Genomic DNA, 26,445 nt, shown 5'->3' with positions numbered 1-26,445 from the left:
TTTGAATAGCAACCAATTCCGGGCAGATAACGGGTTCGGTGCTGATCGAAGATTGCACTAAATCCTCCTGAAATTTAAGTTTCAGTGCACTGGTTTACATGCTATCTCTGGCACCGACCAAGGATGAGTTTGATCGTAACTTACTGAAGTTAGGAACAAAACTTATAATTGCTAGAGCTATTAAAAGTTTGATTTAGCATCGATAACAGGGTATTGAAATTGTGCCAAGATTTCGCAAAATATTAGTGCTGTGACTCAGTATAGGTATGAGTTACGAGTCTAGTTGAAAAGTGCCGTTAACATGCTGTTTGGCGAACCGAGTGATGCGACTGTCTTTTGTTATTTACTGCATAATATTTTGACATATTTGTGAGACTCTGACATAATAGTTTACAAAGGACTGCAGAACAGAGAAAGAGAGAGAGAGGCAGAAGTTGGGTGCATCTGAAGATTGAGTGGTGAAACAACAAACGTGAATATAGATGCCTAAAAGCGGACTAACATTTAATAGGTTGTTAATGATTACAATAAAGAAGTCTAAACAAATCTATAGAAACATTTCAGTCAATCACAGCAAACTATCAATATCAATACACCACAAAATGCAAAACAAAAATATTTGAACGAATCTGTAGCTTTAAATAAACGAGTGGTGTTGTCAACATTCTGTATTCGTGTAAACATTCAATATGGACTCCGAAAATATTGGGAGAGCAAACTTTGAGCGAGTTTCGCGACGATGGATGCGAGTGCTTACAACTATTTATTTTTGTGTCCATTATATGGAACGTATAAAAAATTTTCAGTGGACAATTTTTGAGAGCGGTAGTTATACTTTTTTATATCAAACAGTCGCTTTTTAAGACTGAATTTTAAAGCAGAATAGTCTGTATGTGATATTACCGGTTAAATATACTGCATCAGGTGACACACGATTACCCAAATCAAATCTCATGCATGGTACGTACCTACTACATGGTTTACTTCTTCCTTTCTTACAGCCAGTTTCTTCATCAAAAGTAAAAGCCAAAGTCATGTCATAAAGTAAAAGTAACGGTCAAACTCGTTTTTTCAAGGCTAAAGTAACAGCAAAACAAATAGATAAAACGAATTTGACCGTTACTTTTACTTTATGTCATTACTTTGGCGTTTACTTTTGATGAAGAAACTGGCAGTTAGCATTATAATAAATGCAAGTTAGAATGTTTTTTATATAGCTCTTTATGTGAAAATTGCCACATGTGATACACATATAGACAAGGTCAAACACATCGCAAGTCTTTCCCTTCATTGCATGTTATTAATTGGCGCTTTGCACAGCGCGACGGACGCAGAAGGGCGTAGCTGCAATTTCTAATGAATAATGACGCGTCAGTGTTGCGTCGACTACCAATGCAAGTTTCTATTATTTACGAAACAGAAACCTTTGAGCGCCTAATGGCTAGTAGACAACCACTTTTCATTAAAGAGACCCGATGGACTGTATAGTACATAGTTTCGATAGTCACCAGCCAAAGGTGGAAACTATAGAAACCCCCGCAACAGTATTAAGTTTTGGACGTTAAAAGCTTAACCCTATTACAGTTTGCAGTCCATACATAGCTATGGAAGGTTGTTTATTTGCAAGCGGGCGGGCTGGCGTGCACTTCAATTTGTCGGTGCGTGGTGCACGTCACTGCACGTCCAATTTAACATGGGCGCGCGGACGGGACGCAAATTGTGTTCCGTACACCGCTGCGCACAAGTTGCTCTCATGATAGTAATGGAGATTGACTCGACGGTATTAACTTTTGTTGACCGCCTTCGCGGTTCGTTTGTTGGAACTATTTTTGTTGCTGCACTGTGTAATGTGTATACTTAGATATTTTTATTCCGTCATGCAAACAGGCAACAGACAGAAGTCGTGGTGGCCTAGTGGGTAAAGAACCAACCTCTCGAGTATGAGGGTGTGGGTTCGATTCCAGGTCAGGCAAGTACATACCAATGCAACTTTTCTAAGTTTGTATGTACTTTCTCAGTATATTTTAGACACCAATGGCTGATATAAAGGTGAAGGAAAACATCTTGAGGAAACCTGGACTATAAAGTCTGTAATCACCAACCCGCATTGAGCAAGCGTGGTGATTAATGCTCAATCCTCCCCGTGTGAGAGGAGGCCGCAGCCCAGCAGTGGGACGATAAAAAAGGCTGTAACATGCAAACAGAGTTATGTAGATATTTTGATGTAGAAAATGACACTGGGCGTTTGTATTTCCCAGTATCAATATATGTAAACCACATAAATATTTCACCTATGCATAAAATAATTTACGCATAATCAAATTAGTTACAAGTTGCTACACATAAAGGTTCGGTGATTTTTAACCGACTTCCCAAAAAGGAGGAGGTTCTCAATTCGTCGGGATCTTTTTTTTTTTATGTATGTTCACCGATTACTCGAAGACGCCTGGACCGATTTGCAATTTTTTTTTGAAAGGGTATACCTTCCAGGTGGTCCCATAATCACCAGGTCAGGATCTGATGATGGAAACCCTGAGAAATCGAGAGCAACTTTCGAAAATTATAGGCATATGCAGGGTAAAAACTTGACACTAAGGCGTATGTCTGCTAACACTATGTAATGGTGAAGGTTTGGAGCTGACCTGATGATGCAGACCAGAGAAGGTCGAGGGAACTCGACAACTGAATATGTAAACTACATCGTGTTTGGGCTTATATTGTTCGTATTGATGAGAACTTTCCACTTATGCGTGATAGTGACAACTGTGCTTGTCACTGAAAAGCTAAAAATAAAAATCTTTTTATAAAAAAATAAAACCGACTCCCAAAAACACTGAAAACCAAAAAAAAAAACTATTCCTAGGTGCATCGGCCTAGAAGTCGGTGGCGAAATAAACTTAGTTACATCCATTAGACACTGACTTCTAGGCCGATGCACCTAGGAATAGTTTTTTTTTGCTTTTCAGTGTTTTTGGGAGTCGGTTTTATTTTTTTGTAAAAAGTTTTTTATCAATCAAAGTATCTTTACCAACAAAATAAGTGAATTACATTGCAGCTGTAAAATAAATACATTTCCACCTAGCTAGGGCCATAGTCTTTATTATAATACCCTTAAGGAAAATAAGTCTATGTTCAGACATACAAATAAGTTCATACACTAACCTTGCCAACAACGGTGCGTCCAACGTCTGCGGCTGTCTTGCATCAACTACGATGACGTGTGGTTGCTTCGCGTCGGAGTCGCGCCGCAACGCGTCGAGCGCGTCGCGAGCGGTGCGGACGGACCGCGCCTCTCCGCCGACCCGCGCGGCCGCTCCGCACGCCGCCGCACAAACGCGCGATGTTCGCTCCGGAAACACGCATAGTAACTGTTGACAAAATAATCGTTATAGTGTGAATCTATACCTAGTTAGTTTTCAGTTCTTACTTAGATTAAACCAGATATTTACGTAACACTATTCGTTTTCCAGCGATTCTACTCACGTCCCGAGGGAACCATTGATTATATCGGCATAAGGTATAGCTTTTAATACTCGGGAAGAGTGCAGTTCCAATAGTGAAATAATTTTTCAATACGGTTTAGGACTTTCGAAGTCTTAAGGGTACAAACAAAAAATATCCTTTTTATTATACCTACTAGCTTCTGCCCGCGACTTCGTACGCGGATCCTGTCCCTTATGCCAGCGACTACGGGGTCAGCAAAATCAAAGATCTGAATAGTCGCAATAGACGTGACCATAGGGATAAAAGTAGTGATTCTAATTAGTCCGCATTTAAGTTGTGTGTGGCAAAAATATTACACGTATTATTACGTAAAAAAACATTAAATAGATGACAAAGTCGTGGTGACTTAGTGGAATTCGTGGTGGTTTAGTGGGTAGAGAACCAATCTCTCAAGTATGAGCGTGCGTCTTTGATGCCAGGTCTGGCAAGTGCCTGCCAATGCAACTTTTCTAAGTTCGTATGTACTTTCTACGTATATTTTGGATACCAATGACCGTTATTTGGAGGGGATGTTAAACTGTAGGTTCCGACTGTCATTGAAAATTCTTGGCAGTCGTTATGGGTAGTCAGAAGCCAGTAAGTCTTACCAAGGGGTGTTGGGTTGAGCGGGTAACCGGGTTGTGGAGGTCAGATAGGCAGTCGCTCCTTGTAAAACACTGGTACTCAGTTGCATCGTGACCGAAAGTCGACCCTAACATAATTGGGACAAAGGCTCTTGAGATAATAACGACAATAATAATGAGATATAGGCACCGCAATACATCTGAGGCTGATGACGGGGAGTAGCGACCCCGTGGGGCTATATATACTGAGTTCTCCAGGGAGTGTATACTGTCCCCCATCTCCGGCCGGTCTGAGTGAACCATGACGGGGGTAGGTCTCACGCCTCTGGCTTGGCTTGGCCGTCCAGAGTGGAGTTGCTAGAGCAGGATTAGTAGCCCTGCTCGGAGGGTAGGTGCCTCAAGGTAAGCACAGGGAGCGCGTAATCTGCGTTTAAAGTCCGCCGAGGTATCCTCACCCTTCAGCCGCTGATGCCCCTGTTGCCATCTTGTTGCTATTCAGTGACTGGTTCCCGGGGGCCCAGTAAGTGAGGCGGCGAGTCTCCACCTGCCGTTTTTACATGTACCTAATACATTGTCATCCACTAACATCCGATCACTATAGCCCAAGTAGTTTTCCTCCATAGTTAGCAATAGTTTAGCACAGAACTGGGGATTTTTTTTAATTTTAACGACGTCCACCGGGGATTGTCCTTGGGTTCATTTCTATAGTGTATAAAGGGATGATCGTCGGTTTTGTGTCACCATTTCATTAAAGTTGTCTCAAAAGGGCTTCAGCGTGTTGGCTTCGGCCCCACGTTTGCCTCCCAAAAAATCGGAACTCTGTAGTCCCGAGGTCTGGAAGAGACATACAAAATAATAATGAGATATAACGCAACAAAGTTAGAGAGTGGGGGCTCGTGACGCCACGTCTAGGTATGTAAAATTTGTACTAAGCAGTGACTTAACACGAAATTCAAGCGTTGTTGTATCTTCGTTATTATTTGTTTGTGAGAGAGAGAAAAGAAAAATACGTGTCTATTATTTTAGGGTTATCTAAAAGACGGACTTTTTTTACGGATTACTTTTTTTGATTCACCATACCTATTTCATAACATTCATTTCTATACATTTCAAGTGTAGTATTGCTCTTGAAGTTCCACATCAGGTGTTCCAGTTCATCGATGTTACGTTGTATACGTCAACAGAGAGTGGTTATCAGATTGAACAACTATATGCTATAGTCTAGCTGGGCCCCTGGAGTTCCACATCAGGTGTTTTAGATCTTCAATTTGTATAAGTCAATAGAAAGTGCTTATCAAATTGAACAACTTTTGCTAAAAAGTCATACTTGTATATGGTACAGAGAAGCTGGGCTCTTGGGGTTCCACATCAGGTGTTCCAGATCTTAAAATTTATTATCTCAGCTGAAAATGCTCATCAAATGGAACAATTTTTGCCACGGCACCATATTTGTATCTCTTATAGTTTTATTGGTCTGTTGGAGTTCTGCATCAGGTCTTCAAGTTTCGAAGATAAATTATAGCCTATATGTTGACCAGGCCTAATACTGATACAACAAAGAAAAAATCATTGAAATCCGTTCAGTAGTTCGGAAGATTAGCGTGTACAAACAAACAGACATACAGACATACAGACATACAGACAGAATTTTTTTTTTGGATTTGTGTTCCATTACTGTTTCTAAACCCCACCCAATTATTATTTTTTTAATATATTCAATGTACAGACACACTTTTTTTACAGATTTATTATATGTATAGATTAGATTGTTGTATTTACAATTTGTAGTATCTAATTTCTCGGAAATAAATGCTACTCTTTCAGGCTTATTATCCGATTGCATCGGGAGGGTTACGAAAGTAAGAGCCTTTTTAAAATTCTCACTACGTGTTGTTAGTTTACATTCTTGTTTTAACATTCAAACAAACATCTACGTACGTCTTCTCATTTTCCCAACTCTTTGTTCCAATTTCAAAACCAAAAGTACTGACTGTAGTAGCTACTTTTGTTTCGTTCGAATCTATTCTCGTTCATTCAACGAGCACTGAGTTCATTCAATGAACGATTTCTTCATTCATGGCGTATTTCAATGTATTGGGATTGTCAGAATAGGCCTTCAGGTGTCTATTGTTAGGCCTTACAATGTTCCATCATGTTCCCTGTGTAATGTAGAAATAGCTACACGTTTGGGTGAATTGATATGTATTATTAAGGTGTATAGATATCTTTCAGTATTTTTTATCGAAATAATAAATAATTCAGGGCATTTAAAAAGTATTTAAGATATTTTAGATTGGTGTAATTAGGTCAAGAAATTATCATACTTCAATATTGGCCATAAAGTATTAAATTGCAATTTAAGAACCCCTTAATTTACATTTACGCAAACAAAACACAACTGAAATTAATTAATTTCCAATTTCCTTTCAGGAAATGCCTACAGGAACTTTATTGATTGATGTTAGGGTCCGAAATTTAAGTGGAAACGTCATTATGGCGACGTAAATCAATTAGTCGGTGCGAAGGACACGAATTATAAGAGAAATTATCTTGGCTTCCAATAATATATCGGTATTTTATGAATAATTGCGAATTTTGTCAATTTTAGAGATATAACTAAAGATATTTATGTGCTTGTGTTTGTATTTTTTAAAGACGATGAGAACAAAGTGCCTTGTTTTAATTGGTTAATTGGTTTATGTAGGAATATAAATTATATCGACCAATGCACACATTCAATATGTGTAGGTAGGTCATCATAAAAATCTAAGAACCCGTGAAATATATCACAAGTGACTTTCCTAAAAACGTTGATTAAAAAATAAAAACTTCAGAATAAAAACATAAAGAAACGCTGTTTAAATGTCGCCAACATTTAAAAAGACGTTTATTTCCTTCAAGTTTTTCAGAAAGAAACAGGTAAATGAATGAAAGAATAGAAAATAAGCGCTTTGAATGGAGCTGTAATTTTCTGAAGATATCGTCTGTCAAGCGGAAATTATTACAAATTGTTATTACTGAGATATTTTACGTTAATGTCGTTTTTAAACGGTTTTATTTAGCTCACCCTGTTTTTTTTTTTTATTTATTTATTATTCTTGGGTCAAATTTAGTAATTCAAATTGAAGTACCTTCCTGTTGTCAGATTGATCTGAAATTTGGTACACACCTTCAATTCCGATGACAATTCAATATAGTAATATCAATAACATTGTAAATCCAAGATGGCCGCCGGTACAAAACGGCGGATTACATATTTTTTCCACAACCCCCTCAATATGGGTATCAAATGAAAGGGCTACACAAGTAGAATACTGTCAGCAACCCCAGCGGGGCCCAGGCCTGCGGGATTGTTCGAAAGAGTTACCGTGGTCCTGGTACATAAAAGGCCTACGACGAAACACAACGGTTTTTAGTCAGTAAGAGACTGGCACTCCCTTACAGCTGCTGACCCATACATAGAATGAGGAATATTCGGTAGGCATTTTCATTAAATACTAAAAACTAGAAAATAAAAAATCGGTAAAAAAAAACTTTTAAGTTAAACGGTTTTACTTTATGTGCACTGAAAACTAGAAAATAAAAAAAACTGTTGAGTCCTTACCTATAAACCTACGTAGGTGGTCCCGGTCATATTAGACTAAAATAAAAACGTGGGGCCCTCTGAAATCCTACCTATGGCAAAGCATATCTTTATACTTTGGTAGATCATGAGCTCGGCGTGCGCTGGTGAAGCCGCTACGGCTGATTATTGATTGTCAAAATCTCCAGTTACGATTATAGTAAGTCGATGCAATCCACACCTATTATACCTCTAGAAGAAAGTACTACAGCAATAGTTAGGTAATGGGCCCCACGTTTCTATTTTAGTCTAATATGACCGGGACCACCTACGTAGGTTTATAGGTAAGGACTTAACAGTTTTTTTATTTTTTAGTTTTCAGTGCACATAAAGTAAAACCGTTTAACTTAAAAGTTTTTTTGTAAGAATAATTTTGGATAAATATTAATTCTATGTGTTGAATTTTCAATTCAATTCTTTATTTGCGTTCCATATGTAATACAGGTGGTATTTTTATAAAGTTTAAACAATATATTAGAAACAATATGGACCCGGTAGGGCACAGCAAAAAGAAGTAGGAGAGGTTTGCAGTACTTATCATTATTACCTAGTTTAGTTTTATTAAATCTATACTTATTACTAAAAAAAAACTGAAATATATTAACATGTTATATTCTTATCTTATTATGTGTGCGTGCGTGTGTGTGTTTGTTGTGTATGTGTGTGTGCGTGAGAGTGTGTATGTACTTGTAAAGTTGTATGTAAAGACTTTTTCTTTATGAATAAAAGGTCTTTGTATAATGTATCCTCTGTAACACTAAATCCTTTGTTCAAATCGGTTCCTGAGATTAATTTGTTCAAGCACACAAACAAATGTATTTTCAAAGAAAATTTTTCGTGAAAACTGACGTTCATATTGTCGGTGAACTTAGGCCTAGTATATGGTTAGCACGTTTTGAAACAAAGGCCGGAATACCCACAGCGGAAGCCATTTTGAATTTTTACTCCAATTAAAAGCCTCCGCATCGCGTTACCACAGATTGTGTTAAAATATTTTAATTAACAGTGTTGCCAGTGTTAATTGCTAATGTCAGTTGGTAACACAACTTCATAGCTTTAGCAAAAACTAAAAAAATGTTGCTACGAGGCTGTTACTACATTCAGATAGGATTTTTGTTTTAATTTTTTTATGGTTCAGAGTGTAGCTAAATAACTTAGTTTAAAATTGTGCAACGTTTTTAGTGTAAAAACTAGTGATGAACGCAAACTTTTTACAGATTCGGAAATGATGAGAGTGTCCAAATTATTGACAAATTCCAAAGTGCGATAGGTGTGTGATAATATTAGGGTCTACAGTTTCTTTGCAAATAAATGATTTCTATTTCCATTTCTAAAATCTCACTTCGATTTTTCCAATTTTAACAGCGACATGAACATTAAATATCTGGTAGTTCCTTACTACTTACGTGAGATGTAAGGAGCAACGTTTTAATCAAGCTATAGTCATCCCACGGACCGTAAGTGGTAATTGAAGGGTAGTCTTTCATTGTTATAGCCCACTTTATAGTCTTGTTTTACATTTCAGATGACATGTTACTCTACTACGTACTAGTTTGTAATTAAGTATTTAAGATTGGTTTACATTGTTTCAAGTCATCTTTCAAGGTGAGACTTCAAGGATGGCGAAAGAATAAACTTTCGGTAGATTGGTTCACGTTGGATTTCTATAACCTATCTATACGTTTATCTGCGGTTAAAGATTGATTTTTTACATTATTTTCATAATAAAGTATGTAAACCGATAACTCGTCGCTAAGCTACGGGTAGATATATCATAGAAATCTGCAGTTGAACTTACTCTGCTATGTATCATTCAACAGGGTAAACAAAAGTCCCTGGTTCTATACAACTTTAAGCTTTTCAGCACTAATGTAAAAACTAATAAACCTCTGCTCACCTCTAGCGGCTCCGGCGGCGAGTACAGCATAGCATTGGGGATGTTGGCGGGCGGTGGCGACCTGTTCTGCAAAGAGATACTTCTGTGTAATATACATTAACATTACTTATACTTAATACTACCCTCAATCCACAGTACAGTGCAGAGAACCAATCTTTTGCGGTATCATCTGCGAGCTTAGCATAAGGGGTCAAAATGACTGTAAAATTTTAATTCAAATAAGATAGAACAGTGCTAAAATGACTAGCTGATTTGGTAATAGTTATTTTAATCTAAAAATGCAAACGGAACATCAAAAGAAACCTTCCTTCCTTATTCTATTCCCAATATACTTTCTCCATAATACACTCGGTATAATACAATATTCTCATTATATAAGTGCCTCTTTTGAACTTCCCATTGCTAAGTAAGAAGTTGGAAACCTTATTAGACCGACCGATGAAGAACTTTCACAAAGTGAATTTAATATGTCCATCGGTCAGCATGATTTAATAAGTTCCACTAGCTTTTACCTGCGACTTTGTCTACTGGACAGAAGAATTGGATCAATATATGTAGATATCTATAGTTACTGTTACAGCCTTTTTATCGTCCACCTGCTGGGTACAGGCCTACTCTCACATTGAGAAGGACAGAGCATTAATCACCACGCTTTCTCAATGCGGTTTGGTGGTATCAGACTTTATAGTCTAGGTTTCCTCAATGTTTTATGTATACCTGGTAAGTTGTAAAAAATCTTGCACGATTATAGAGATGAATCTAATGTTGAAATATTTAAAAGCGTCCTCTAGTTTGTTGATGCTGTCAATTTTTGAGTACCCCGAAGGAACGAAGTATTTTTTTAGCACTGGCATAAAAATGCACCTGCCTTTTGAACTTATGACCTCTGGACTGTAAATCAAAGGTCAAGGTCATTTTAGGCCCAGACCATCACGCATCACACATACTTACTCACGCTACTCTAAACATTGGTCCGTCCATTATTTTCTATTTCTATCAATGTTTTTACGCTATACTGCGTGCACTTATGATTTAGTGAAGGATCGTGACCTTATGAGCCACCCTTTTATTCTGAACTCAAGGTCAAGGTCAACCCTAGAATGCGTAGGTAAGTATTGATAATGCTTAGATATTATTTGTGTGGGCGAGGGGTTAAGACTGCCATTTTATTTGCGTCATTTGATTCGTCTCGATACGATCAGGTTGCCTCTACATACTGAATTACAGGCGAAATGACCATGATACAGGTCTTAATCGTTTGATACTGAAAATCCGTTTTTATGTAAGTAAATCTTAGGGTTCTTTTTATGAACTTGTTGATTTTGTATTTTTATTTTCTTTAAGGTATGGTTTCTTTTTATTTCATGAACGAAAAGAAACACGTACGAAAAACGGCGACGATAAGCATAAGAAGAAATTATACTTTTGGGTAAATTACCGAAATAAAAAATATATAGGAAATGACTTTGAATTATTTAATTACATGTATTTTAATTGTGGAGCTCTTGTGGATGCTGTATTAGACAATATGATAAAGTTACAAAATTTTTGAGAAGCTTCTTTATAAGTTATTATAAATATCTAGGGCTGTACATATATAATAGCCCAGATTTATATCAAAATATCTTGATTACATCGAGAGCCGAGTACAAGTCACTTGAACTGATTAAAATAAGGTATCTTGCTTCTTTAATTAAATCAAAATGATTTTCTTAGAAATCCTAAATATCAAGAGTTCTCTCTCTGAAAGTATTAAAATCAATTGAGTCGTTTATTTGTGGATGTAAAATTGAAAAAAAAAAAAATCAAATTAAATGAATATCTAAACCATGATTTAAAGCTGAAGAGTGAGTTTGTTTGAACGCACTTGTCTCAGGACCCATTGATTCAGGATCATTAGCTTATACAAGAGTGCGAGTAGTTTCCACGGGATGCCGGGAAACCGGTGGCAAAAGTTAATCTATGATAGAAATGCTTAAGCAAAAAGGGTTTATGTCGTATGAACGGCATAAACAAATTGAGTCACTTCCTCCTACGCGTGATAAACTATTTATCTACAGATAACAAAGCCCACAAGCCTACAAAAGTATTTAGGGCACTCATAAATAGCCTATCTGTCTGAAGAAATCCCTTGGGTTATCTCACGCGGTTGAATGAAGTATTACTAGATCAGGGATGGCAAACTACTGGTGATACCAGGATAATTTAGGCTTGTCGTCATTTTGCAATAATAAAGCAGCAATTTTAAAACAAGGTACGTGCAATAACTTTCAAGCTGCATTAATGATATTTCCCAAAGTTTACTCTAATTCCTACTTTGCATTTGCTATTTACGTCATATTATGAACTGGCTTTACGCACTCGGATAATAAATGGCTTCAGCATCTCTCGATAAATGGGCTAAGTTAAGCTAAGCTAAGAATTTGTCAAATCGGTCCTGAGTTTAGCGCGTATAGGCAAACAAACAAACTTTTCAGCTTTATAATAATAGTATAGACTTTCTAGAAGCCACGCCTAGCTATCCTTTCACACTCTTAAAATATGGACTGTAAGACAATAAAGGCTCACCACTCCTGCACTAGATACGAGGATAGTTCCCAGGGGTGTTGCTAGGGAGTCATAGGGGGTCCCGGGAGGTCTTGCGGCCTCGCATGAGTGCCTTTTTGATCCGATTATAGCTTACGTTCCTTAGCTGTGAAGAGCAATTTAGAAAGAAAATTGGAGTTTAAATGGGAGGTTTTAAGTTTTATTGTTTTGCTAGCAGATGATAAGAGGTCTTGGTATTTTTATAGCTGATTCAATTATTGTTGAACCGGTATCGATATAGCGAAGTATTCTTCATTGAATTCAATAAAAGCATATGTTATTCGTGTTTTATAATGATGGATTTATTTATTTACATAGTTATATACATAGATATTTACGTGTTTTATTGAGTTTCAAGTTATTGGCATTATGCAAAGCATACTTACTTTATATTGATTTTTTACACTTCTTAAAAAACTAACTGCTCCTTTTGGTTCCAGCTACGTTCATATAAAATAACTTAAGGAATCTGGATAAGAAATAGCCTATAAAGATAGTCTCCCTGAATAAACGGGTTATCTAACACTGAAAAATGTTTTCACATAACGGACCGGTAGTTTCTGAGATTCAAACAAACAAACAAGTATACGTATTAGTATAGATTCAGAACAATAGTTACCTAGTTTAAATCAGTATTAATAAAGATTCAGATAATTAGGAGCTGTCTCAACTTGAAGTTAGAACAATAGACACGAAATGGTTATAATTGACACTCATTAGCTTTTGTGTCAAACTGCTATAATGAATGGATAACGATCTAAGTTAAATTCAAATTCAAATCTTTAAGACTTATTTATTAATCAAAGAATTTATGTTGAAATTAAAGTTTATGTACTTTCAAATTTCTAAGCTTTCAGATAATTTGTTTTAATAAAAAACTTAAAATATTACATTTTTAGGACCTCATACTTAACTGTCGAATTAAGTGACACAATCTCCGTAATAAGTATTCAATGCAAGCAAAAACTGGCCCTATATAAAAAAATAATACCCACTTTCTAATCTGTCAAAAGTAACGGATATGTATTTCCTTTAATTATAAACATTTGCCTAAATAAATACTGCTAATTGACACAAAACAATTTCCGTTTGTTTTACTTTCTATGTTATGAAACACAGAAATTATGATTTATCAGACCATTAAACCGCAAAATTAGTCGGTAACATTAACAAATTCATTTAATTATCTTCGACCAATTATTAGTTGAATTACGTCAATTAAATTATCCTTTAGATAGTTTCAATTGGATATACATTATAGTCGTCGAGAGTGCATGTAACAGAAATGAGAATGCTGAGATGGATGTGTGGTGTTACAAGAATGGATAAAGTGAGGAATGATTACATTAGAGGAAGTCTGAAAGTAGCGCCAGTTACAGAAAAGATGAGAAGTAGAAGATTGTCGTGGTATGGACATGTAATGAGGAGGGATGATACGCATGCAACAAAGTGTGTGCTAAGTATGAATGTAGATGGATGGAGAGGAAGAGGAAGACCTAAGAAAAGATGGATGGATTGCCTGAAAGATGATATGAATAGGAAGGGAGTGAGTGTCAGTATGACGAGTGACAGGGGAAAATGGAAGAAAATGACATATTGCGCCGACCCCAAGTAATATTTGGGAACAGGGCAGGAGAAAGAAGAAGATACATTATAGTCGTTGTGAATGGAATTATAATGATGATTGATAAATTTATTAATCGCGTATATCGTCTAGGTATAAGATAGTTAGATAACGAAGTACGAGCAATTTAATAATATAAATATATTTTTTTCAAATCGGGAAGGTTGATCTAATATATCCTTTTTAAAGAAGAAAAACAGACCAACTAATTACCTACTTCAATCAAACCTTGCGATCAGAAATACTATACTTTGAAATAAATAAACGTGCTTCTTTGCTATGCAATTTTTTACTTGAAAAAAAGATATATGAATAGTCTACTTATTAGCGTATCTATTACGGATGATAGTAATTTAACTGGTATTAAACTAAAGGGTTTTCACATGTAGGTATTTATAAAATCATAACACTTACTTTGATCTTCACGGAGCCAGACATAAAAGGGAAAAATAACATTAATATTAATTAAAAAATTTTCGCAATAACATTTGTACAAATTAGACACAATTATTTTTAATGCAGAGCTCTTTTGTTTCATGTCTGATCTTTTTTAATTTAATTTATTACTAAAGCAATCTGCATAAAAGTGCATTAAGGGACTTTCAATAGGAAAATTCGTCAGTAGTACCGGCGTGCACTTTTCTATTTTATTTTTGTCAGACAAAGGAAAAATTGTATTTTTATTGCAACTGTAGAAAAATTATTAATTATAATTTGATTGAAGATAATGATAAATATTGTTTTGGATGGGATCATGATTTTATTTCTATTTTATAATGCACTTGGTCAAAACGTAATAAACTTAAAATTTATCCGTTTTGAAGAAACCAAAAATAGCACTGTCGCATATTTGCAAAAAGTGAAGGAAAACATCTTGAGGAAACCTGGACTATAAAGTCTGAAATCACCAACCCGCATTGAGCAAGCGTGGTGATTAATGCTCAATCCTTCTCCGTGTGAGAGGAGGCCTGTGCCCAGCAGTGGGACGATAAAAAGGCTGTAACAGTAACAGCATATTTGCACATACTGATGAACATTTTAGGTATTTCGAATAATTTGATCTGAATTTGCCACAATTTTCCAGTAAACAGTTGATTACATTGCATACAATAATATTTGAACTATTTCAAGGTTAATGTTGGAATTGTTTGTGAAAATTGCGGCTCGAAATATAGAAAATACCTCCTAAATTGCAATTTTCACTGAAATACAGTTTTCTAAATTCAATAAACTGTAGGTAAACACTGCATTGGTTTTAAGGGCGAACAAAATGGAGATACTAATTTAGAAGCGTCTTTTGAAAACGCTATTTTAAATTCAGTTCGATTTATTAAGGGGTTTCGATATTTCGGTTACTTTGTATAGTTATGGTAAGTAATGAAACTGGATATCTATAAACTATTTAGTACAAGCGACGCAGCGAACGCAATCTACCAACAGAATATTCAATCTCGCTACTTGCAAGATTAAAACATCTAATCTCTCAAGATGTTTGTATTTTACGATCTCTTAGGATTTAGAAAATTAAATTTTGTAAGAAAAACGGTTATTTCTATCGTAAGTTAGTCTAATTTATGTCTTAATTACAGCTGAAATGAATTAATTTGGGTACCTCTTAAAAAAGGACGATGATAATTCATTTTATTAAGAGTGAGACACACAGAAATTAAATATGTTTGTCAACTATTGGTTGATAAGCTGTTATTTAAATTCATTATGAAAATATGATATTTTCAGCACCTATTCTATTGTGTGTGTAAAATCTAATCTGACAACAAATTGTTACCCACATCAGTAGTTCTACACAACCCGTAAACATGAATGGAGAGGGAGAGATTTATGTTCGAGGAAAATAGGAAAATTTACGACGTATCCATTGTTTCATATCAATTCAATCAAAACATGATTAACTAGTTACTTTTCGCGGTTCCACCTGAGGGTCTCGTAAAACTAGTTCCCGTACCCTATACCTACCCATAGCCTAAGCCACTCGAGGATATTGTAACTGATCAATAAAGAAAAATGTTTTCAAGTCAGTTCCTTTGGATAGAATAAAAAAAAATCCTCAAAAATATACAAAAATGACACTCATATCAATAAAAGCCAATGTATTTTATCCAATTCACAAAAGTCATGGATGCGTCACTTGGCTCAACGTCATAAAATTATGAATTTCCTTTGATTTAGAGATTATTTGCTGACGTAAAGCCCACGTGATGTCTCCCGCGACTCCATTCTTATGGAGATTAGCTTCGACTTGCGTCACGGACGTGTGGGCGCGTCATAATCTGCATTCTAGATAAAAAGTCTGGAAACGTCAGAATTGCCGTGATAACTGTTTCTATAGTGATGATTGAAAGGCTACTGTGTAAAATTTATAATATTGCAAACTTGATGCATTTATAAAAATCGTAATATATCATTAACAATCGTTAGTGGAAACATAATCATAAAATACCAATAGGTGCATACTTATGCTAGAATGATGAATGTTTGGACTTTTCATTAAAAAGAAAGTTAATTGATAAATTAAAGGGTATTGCTATCTGTTGGGTCTATAAAGAGACTGTCTGGGTTGTCGTAGGAAAAACCATCTAGCTAAAGGTACAGTTGTTGCGTGGACAAGATAAAACAATGATTATTTTCCACTGCGTCAGCAATCGAATTAAAAATATTAATTGGTAAAATATGTATCAAAGTACGTAGGTCTATAATTTATCATAGATATTAAATTGATGAAACCATTTAAAATCTTATAACTCCTCCTTTTTGGATAGTCCGTTAATAAATTATGTCAGAGTTTATGCTGCACTTTTGACCAGCAGTTCTTTGTACAATCAAGTGCAAAAAACAGTCACCCAAAAGCTAGAAATTCATCTATACGCGAACAACACGATACCCAGTATACTTGCCTACAATAAAGTCAACAGCAGAAATGTTAGCAGCCTTCATAGAATATTCAGAGTATTTCAAACTAGACGTTTTGTAACGTTATCGTCTCGTTTTACCTGAGTTTCTACCTATTGTATTGCTCGTATTTTCCGATACTTCTAGCCTCTTGTTGCATTTACTTTTCATAGAATGCTGGACGTATCGGAAATATGCTTCTGCTGTGGATAGCGAGTCAAGTATATTTGGGAAGTTTAATTTATAGCAAGGTCATAGGTATCTTAAACTAGTCTAGCTAGTTTCTCGTAGGAAAATACTTCCCGTAACCTGATAAGTATACTCTCAAATGACTTTGTTTTCTATTGGTAAAAGTATTTTCAAAATAAGTCTTACAGATCCAAGGATTAACCTGTATCGTCATAATCTCTCAAACTTTACCTCTTTATAATATTAGTTTAGAAAAAACGTAGGTACGTTATACCAGCTTGTATTTAGCTTATGTAGGTAGGTACTACACAAAATACCTACGACATGTGTCACAAAAATATTGCATTAATTCCTTATCAACAGTGTTCACGTCATTTTGTCGTGTCGCGTCATGATCAACAACATTATTGTTTGTAACTCTGACGAAAGAATCATCGCTCAGATAACTGTTTCTATTGAATTTTTCGCCGTTATTTTTTCTTCTGATACCATATTATTAGTATCTATAGGCGTACCCCTAATGCTAATGCTAATGTATCTATATTAAAAGAGCTTCACATCAAACAAAGACTTTCTTCGATTGTGCAACTAAGAACACTTAAAATGTTTGGCCATATCATCCGTAATGAAGACTCAATGGAACGATTAGTTGTGCAAGGGAGAATAGAAGGACAGCGTCCTCGTGGACGATCGCCAACCAGATGGACAGACCTCATAAAAAGTGTAACATCACGCTCAATTGTGGAGTGCGCACGGAACGCCACCAGCAGGGAGAAGTGGAGAGAAATCGCAAGGGCAGCCACCAGAGACAATCCATGATCACGACCACTCTGCCAAGAGTGTCCGATTAAGAAGAAGGCGTACCCTGGAGAACTAAATGACTAGCGGAGATGTCATAACGCAAAATCTCTGAGAGTAGTGGGTGTTCGGGGGACGGAATCCCGCCCATTATTTTTAAAATAAAATCACAAATCAATTAAAACCAATCTTTGGTAGGTTATTTTGTAGTTCTAGTAACTGATCACGCCTACCTAACGTAGTTTGGCCTACAATAAGGCGCCTGACTACGTTCCATATAACATCTCCGCTATCTTTCTTCCGTAAGACATATCTATTCTTATGTAGGTCAAACAAAAAACAGAAAAGCTAATTTGAACTTTATTCCTTCAACTAGATATATGGTCTCAATCGCGATGAGTCAGACGGCTTTACGCTCCGTAGGTACAGTGAATAAAAAAACGTTTAACTAATTCATGTCGACATAAATCAGTGAGCGAACGTGTTGCGAGCGCTGACACCGCGCTAGCCGAATAAATATCAATTTGCAACTATTTGCTAACACTCAAGCCATTTGTTTACGAAAAAAACTGCGTGGGCGTGAGGTCTGAGTTTTGGAGCTTTATTTGATTGTTCCTTTTTTGTATCTGTGTCTATAAATAAATTGTTAGGATACTCAAATTCGATTAATTCGCTTTTTTTCTTGAGTAAGCCCAATTAGCATTGAAGACATCTCAATTAGTAATAGTCAGAATAAAATGAGAAAATAAAACCTGCCCTGATACCAATTTGTCCTTCAATCAGGGTCATTGATTAAAACATTGTAATGTTTATTTATAAAAAAACTAGCCGTTTTCCCTCGGTTTCACCCGCGTCCCGTGGTAACTACCGCACTGGGATAAAATATAGCTTATGTTACTCGTGGATAATGTAGCTTTCGAATGGTGAAAGAATTTTTAAAAACGGTCCAGTAGTTTTTGAGCCTATTCATTACAACCAAACAAACAAACAAAGTTTTCCTGTTTATAATATTAGTCTAGATAGTATAGATTAAAAATGGGAAAGACAAATGAATTACTCCATAACACTTATTGAACGAAGGCAATTTATAGCGAAGAAGTAAATCACTTGTTTCTATCAGTACTTTCCTGGATCACGTAGGATCGTCGCACGTAAGCGCGGGGTAAGATTAATGTCAACAGGGTAAATCTCTAAATACTCGAATATCACGCAATTGATATTGAACGTACGAAACAACACTTTTGTGTTGCACTGTACTTATTTGATTTGAGGTACATATTTAGTCTCATTGTAAATTATTGTTGGCCTGATACATACATATAAAAAATCTATTTATTTCTGAAATCTTCGATCAATATCACTCCTGAAGGAAGTTCGGAAACAATTTTTGCGTAACTGTTAAATTATTATTTTTGATTACTTTAGGTGAATATGTGATACTTAATTGTCTTCACAAAAAATCCTTCAATTTTGATTTCACGAAGGTAATATGTGATAAATATTACAAAGTCCAAGTACTACGTTAGTTCATACACGTATATGTTTATGTAAATCAAAACAATATGGCGGAAACAATACGTATAAGTAGATATTTTTAGATTAAATACTAATTACGAGGATGATTAGGTATTTATTTAGTTATAGATCTTTATCTTCTGAAGGAAAACATGTGTTCGTAGTATGTTTTTCAGTCTAGATTGATTGTGGCGCTATATTCAATTTTATTTTAATACACATGTAGGAATATTGAAAATGTCCAGTCTTTTCAGCTGTCTATGGAGTTTTGATTCTTCTCCATAGGACCCATTGTTTGAGCTTTGGTTTACAATGACCTAAAAACTTATTAAATCTAGGGGAAAGTCAAATTCTTATAAGCTTATTTCGTCATGTTATGCCTTAAAAAGGGTCAATTCAGAAGCTTTCTTTCTTGCGGAATCTTTTAAAGAGTAAGATGCGAATGTCGGCTTAGGAGAAAAACTCGGAAAGTATGTTCACAGATCACAGTAGCTAGTTAATAGAATTACACATTTTTTGTTGTTAAAATAAGACATACTCGTACCGTAGAACAGTAAAAACATTATAATCACGTATATGATTATGTGATTTATAGCACGCATGAAACCAAGTCAATTGTTCTAAGTTCACACTAATTGATCTTATGTCTATCACAATTAAATATGGCTACGTGTTGTTCACGCCCAGATGTTTATACAAGAAATCAGCTATTTATACACTAGCAGTTTTCCCGGAGATTCACCTGCGTCCCGTGGGAACTACTGCCCGTACCTACCGGGACAGAATACAGCCTGTCTTATTCTTTAAGAGTGTAGCTTTTTAACAATGAAAGAATTTTTCAAATCAGTTTAGTAAACAAACAAGAAAATACTTCCTCTTTATTTTATTAGTATGGAAATACTTCCTCTTTATTTTATTAGTATGAAAATACTTCCTCTTTATTTTATTAGTATGGAAATACTTCCTCTTTATTTTATTAGTATGAAAATACTTCCTCTTTATTTTATTAGTATGGAAATACTTCCTCTTTATTTTATTAGTATGAAAATACTTCCTCTTTATTTTATTAGTATGGAAATCAGCTGTTACTATGTATAATATGGTATTTATTACTTGGGTAGCTTGTGACGTCACATGCGCGTACGCAAAGAAACGTCTGTGAGTGATTTACTGTTTGTTTTTATTATAGAAATAAATGTGATAGTAAAGGTTAGGAACGAAGGTCGTTCTTTCATGTTTCTTGTTGCTAAGGGAATTGAAACGTGAAATATGTACCTAATAGATGTTTAAATCTTAAAATTGGCTTTAATCTGGGGTGAAGAGAGTTTTGGAGAACGATAAAGGAAGTTCAACTCACAGAAGCGTACACACATATTGTCGTTGTAGCTATGCATAAGCTTCGGAGTGCTCAGTAGTGGCCGAGTGGCAAAGTCATACAAAGATAATGTCCATAGACATATACAAGCAAAAGGCTGGCACACTCGCTTTTCTGAGAAAAAAAATCTATCCCAGATATCATCACGTTTTCAAAAGGTTTTTTTTTAAATGTAACAAATAACGCGTTATTCTATAATTCCTATTAAAGCCAATGTATCTCCGATGCGAGATAAATCCCGTACACGACCTACCGATGTGATATTATTCAACTAACCATGCATAATGCACCACGCTGCACTCGCCCCCAGGTATCAGAATATCAACCATCATTGCTAATGAAAACATTTCACTATTAAGTGTAATCATTTTGTAGTATTTAACGTATGTATGATAGTTTTTAAGGTATATATCAATCAATAGGCCATTGTTGCCTGAAAATCATGAAAGAATAAATAAATTAATTAACTGTCATGATTTTCATTGCTGTGGGTAGGTTTTGAGCCTAATTTGACTGAAGTTTTGTGAATCAATTATTCAGAAAAAATATTTAACAATTGCTATTAATTTTGAAATGTTTCTTAAACTGTAACAATTTCCACATTATGTTGTAGTATATGTAAGTATATTAAAAACAAATGTATCTCCGATGCGAGATAAATCCCGTACACGACCAACCGACACGATATTGTTTAACTAACCATGCATAATGCACCACGCTGCACTCGCCCCCAGGTATCAGAATATCAACCATCATTGCTGATGAAAACATTTCAGTATTTACTGTGATTTTTATCGCTATGGGCAGTTTTTGAGGTGGATTTTACAGTATTTTTATGTACTTAAAAATATTTTTTCCTTCACGTTTTTTATTGTTTATTCTGCAATTGTATGAACATTTTAAATATATATTTACATAGTTAAAATGGAATAATACCTTCAATGCTTGATTTGATAAGAAAATACCCGTGATTGATCCTACATTAAAACTTGAATTCAAACTTTTATACAGTAGGTAAAATAAGAAAACTTAATTCTTAAATTAATTATTTCTTTCCTGTCGTCTTTCTTTATTATGAGCGTGTACAAAAATAGTAAATAAATAAAACGTAGCTAAGCTGTCACTTTTGTATCAATTAGGCAATAAAGTGGTTGTGATTTGTCAACGTGTTTACAGTCCATCTATTCTAAATTGAATCCAGAATCCAGCAATACAATACAATTTTACAAAAACCACACCAACAATATGTTGATCAACATGGATAGAATTGTTTGTGTATTTGTGCTCGGGGCGGAATAAAAACTAACTAGATTTTGGTTTTTGTATTTACAATACCTACATGTATGGAATAGATAAAATGTTTCTGAATTTTATTTTACTAGTTGATAACTTAGAAGAACATATCTAAGTATGTTCTATGTATATCCTAAAACCTTAACAATGAAAGGTACCGCAGGTACGGATGAATAACGAAAACCTATTTTCCAAATCGCGGGAATTTAGTTTGATTCCCCTGTAAATTATTTACAGGTACCTATACTCTTGACACAGTTTCAAATAACCTTGACATATTTCGGATCCCAATTACACCTTAACCAATATGCAGGTACTACAACAATAAAATCGGCCTACATGTTCTACCTATTGATAAGTTTTTCTTTGCCTCATCCCTCTTTTATTTGACATCGACGCAACACGTTTTCTACTTCCATACTCTTCATCTGCCATTAATTATTATATAAGTTCCATGTCATAGATTTAAAACAAACTGTTTCCATGGCAACCATTCTTTTGCCAAACTTACCACGGTCCATTAAAAACACAAACAAATAAAAGTTCGGTACCGTCGAGGCGAAAACCCGTTTACTCTGTAAAGCTATTACCGCGGATCAATTACCATCCCTCGACGGATCAACGTCAGGTAGAATCCTGAGGACCTAGACTATGGCACTCCATCGCTCCACCTATTAGGAGCCGTCAGACCCAATATTTCCGACTTGGAACATTAAACCAACAGAAACTGCCAAGTCATTAAAAAATTTTGGTGAAAGTCTGCTAATTTTGTTTGTTTACTAGTTCATGCCAATTTAGAGTGATTTTGTGGAGACAACAAAACTATTGTTCCCAAGTATTTTCGATCACATCGCTACTAACACATGACAAACTTGTCAAACACAATTAAGCATTTTACGTACAGTGCGGAAGGCAAAGAAATGACGTATCCTGTTGGTTTAATGCTCTTAGCTTTCCACCCACAGGATTATACGTCCATGTTCACACGGGAAATAGCTTTCGAAAATCAACCCTTCATAGAAATATTCACTTAGTGACCTTAATATTAAGGTTCGAAATGCACTGGCGGGAACTGATTTATTAATGAGCTATGCATTCCGCTTGAATGAGCTTCATTGACAAATCGTTAAATTTTCGTACGTGTTGGAAAAATTCAGATGAACAGATAAAAACGGAAACTTTTGTACTGCAGGTTAGAACAATTTTTTGAAAGGTGTCTATAATTTTCGAAATAATCTATGAACACAACCAAACATTTTGTTTTTGTAAAAAAATGCGGAAGGTTTGCTGGTAGAGAACCCAAGTCCAAGCCCAAGTTAAATATTTTGTGTGGGTACAATAAAGAATAATGTACATTTTTGGGATTACCAAAATAAATATTGCATCGTATATCTAATATATCACCAGGAAGTAATCAAGATATTTATTTATAACTTCTGTAGCAATGGCTTGGATTTGCGATAAGCAGTATTAATCATATTAGGATTAGGTGGTTCGTTAATCCCACATAAGTATTAGTTTTACTGCCGGGGACATCCCCTGTTGATATGATTAAAATAAACGTAAACTAATATGTTGAAATAAATACTTATTTGATTCGTTAATACGGTAAAAATCCCCGTTTTTTTCTGTATCACAAATGCGCAAAATGTTTCAAAGCTTTGTATGGCAAACTCTTTCAAAACTGTAATCTAGTATGTACGAACTCTATATTTCACACTGAAACTTAAGTATACGTAATATGAATAATTTATATATTTTTAAAAGAAAAAAAAAATCATTTAACCCTAAAAACCAAACACTATTAAAAAAAAAACCTCGAAACTGCCTGGAGCTTTTGCTCTCTGCAATATCGCTTCGATCAGGTAAACCAACGAATTCAAAAATATTTCTATCAATCCACAATAACATTGGTTAAACTCAAACAAATAGCAATTGTTTCAGTATTCAACTGTCATGTTACTTTTTACAATGCCAGAGGGCATTTCAATTTTCGAAATTCAAAATACATGCCATCACTATTTCTGACAGCACAATATTCAATTGTTTATTTAATAATAATCGCACAAAAATCTGTTCTACAGTCTGAACGTTTTTTGGTGCAGTTAACAGTTGCTACCGATAAGTACTAACAATGAAATTTTTCCCCTTTAAATGTACAGCATCAACTGCACAAAACATTATGTACCCTTAAAGTAAACGCACACTATAGGCTTAACAGCCTACCAACAGTTAACTCGATGGAAGGCAATTTTATTTTTATAAATTCTTGATACCTATCAATGTACCAGCCAAACACCTGATCTTTGTAAATGCGTACTACCATTCATCTTCATACTGATGATTTATGAGCCCTAACAAACTCTCGGCCGACTACAAGTTTGCTGTATACGGGTGCTCTTATAACTTGTTTACAATTTTATATCAAATACAGCTGTAGTGTCGTAAGTCAAATTGTTAAGATATAGAGTAAGTGCAACTGATTAGATTGCAATCTAATCGAATCAGTTAATATCGATTACTCTGTCGTAAATGTTACGTAATAGTATTCTTAGTATTTTACGTTTTTATTTACATAACATCCGTTGTCTTTCATTCTATTCAGAATTTGTTAATGTTAACATGGATTGTTAAGATGATTTCTGTAAAATAGATTTCTTATAAAAATTAGCAGTAATTAAGCTTAATATCAGGATAACATATAAATTACTTTTTGTCTACCTAGGGGATTAGTTCTCTCGAGGCGCGGGTGAAAGCGCGTGCGGAAGTTTGGAACCGTGCAACTAATGTGACGTTTCATAGGTGCCTGCAAAGGCCTATGTGAAATAAAAAGATTTTGATTTTGATTTTTGATTTTGAATATTTGCGTCTAGTATGTTACTACCAAAACATTATGACTGGTAAGTGCATGCATAATTTAAACTGAAAATCTTATCAATAATAATCTTCGTTTATTTTAACTAACAGATATGAACGGTTTGAAGGAAACCATTACGATTATTAACTAAGTAAGTTAGATCGATAAGCAAGATAAATCCGCCTCGGTAGCTTCTATCACACTTTTGTTCAATATAGGCATATCGCTTTGTAAATCTGATTAACTGTACTACGTAATTTTTATCGGTTTTATTTTTAATGTTAGATTTAAAATTACAAGTAAATTGAGGCTTACGTTAGTTAAAACATTAATATCTTAATGCATTTGAAACTTTAATGCTGTCTCAATTAATCTTTGAGATTAGCCGCTACGATTTTTATATAAATACTAGCTTCCGCACTTGGTTTTTAATTCACGTTTCGGGGAAACTACTTCCCACCATATTTCTGCCAAGTTTCATAGAAATCATCCAGTAGTTTTTTCGTGATCGCGTTACACACACACATAATAGGTAATATTAATAGAGTTATATATTGGGTCTTAAATGTGTTTAGTATGTATATAGTCACGTATTATTTAAAGATACCATCATTTCAATCAGTTTGAAATAGGTATTTCAAACTGTTTGGAATATTCAAATGTGACTTGGGTAACTTAACTCTCCGACAACACTGCTCAGTTTTTGTTTTTTTGTTTCAAAAAGACTTTTCTAGACGACCACCTTAGAACTAGATTATAAATATAGGTAACTTGTAGGAAGATTAGTTCAACCAAAATGTCCACGTGTTTTCAAACCCGTACACGTACCTAAAACCCACACATTTACCAGTAGGCAGAACACCTATAGCCATCACGTCACAGACACGACATGAATGGGCAGCCCCACAAGCCCATTGTCCACTATTGTGTAGCCACCTAGCCTCTGTTCGGCCTATTGTGAAGCCAGTAAATTCAATATTCGTTTACGAACTCACGCGTAACGGGTAATATATTGGTAATCATTTTAATGTTCGATCGGAGCTTTTTTCTATGTTAATATGTAGGATGTATTTGGGACAATGTATTTTTGATACTTCGGTAGTGCTTAATGTACAAAAATGGTCCTTGAGTATTTTTTGACACTTATTCTGTTCCTACCGACTTACTTAGACGCGGTCGAAGCATCGGGAAGTGTGGAAGCTAGATGGGATAACTTTTGCCCAGAAGTGGGACATTATAGGCTAATAATAATAATTCTGTTCCCAAATCTTGTTTGCTTTCAAATACATTTCAAATAAAATTAACCACGGTACAGCCTTCTTGTGACTCCCTCTAAGTTATTATACAATGAACCGCTAAATTGCTCTGCATCTTGTCATATCAGATTGTCTCAATCCAATTACAGTGAAAGTCATGTTTCACCAACCATCAGTGTTGCCAGAGGCGTTTACCGTTCATGCTATCAGATTAATTCGAATCTATCCACGCTTGCAATGACAGGTTAATCTGTCACCAACGCACAGATAACATATCGAAAACCAGTTCCATTTAGTCATTCATTAAGATGTAACAAAAAACGAGTTTGTACAATTTCACTTGCACAGGTCTGTGACTGGACTTTTATGTCTTATTCTAATTCTATGTTTGAAATAATTAAATCAGTTGCCTTTTCTAATCAAATAATATTAGACAGATCAGAAAACAGGAAACGATCA

The 26,445-nt window shown here is 35.1% G+C and overlaps 1 protein-coding gene across 7 annotated transcripts in view; it reads right to left on the bottom strand.

Annotated features, from left to right (window-relative positions):
* Positions 1-26,445, bottom strand: part of LOC124638583 (high affinity cAMP-specific and IBMX-insensitive 3',5'-cyclic phosphodiesterase 8) — a 227,686-nt gene that overhangs the window by 50,733 nt on the left and 150,508 nt on the right. For 6 of the 7 annotated variants that reach the window (XM_047175604.1, XM_047175605.1, XM_047175607.1 and 3 more), the window contains 2 exons: positions 9,587-9,652; positions 3,163-3,368 (listed from right to left, as the gene is read on the bottom strand). In XM_047175604.1, the coding sequence (XP_047031560.1) occupies positions 3,163-3,368; positions 9,587-9,652 (272 nt within the window). The remainder of the gene's footprint in view (positions 1-3,162; positions 3,369-9,586; positions 9,653-26,445) is intronic. The other variant, XM_047175608.1, reaches the window with a different exon arrangement.

The sequence above is a fragment of the Helicoverpa zea genome, chromosome 17 (genome assembly GCF_022581195.2).
Source record: "Helicoverpa zea isolate HzStark_Cry1AcR chromosome 17, ilHelZeax1.1, whole genome shotgun sequence".
Lineage (NCBI taxonomy): Eukaryota > Metazoa > Arthropoda > Insecta > Lepidoptera > Noctuidae > Helicoverpa > Helicoverpa zea.
This window is presented reverse-complemented; position numbering and strand designations above follow the sequence as displayed.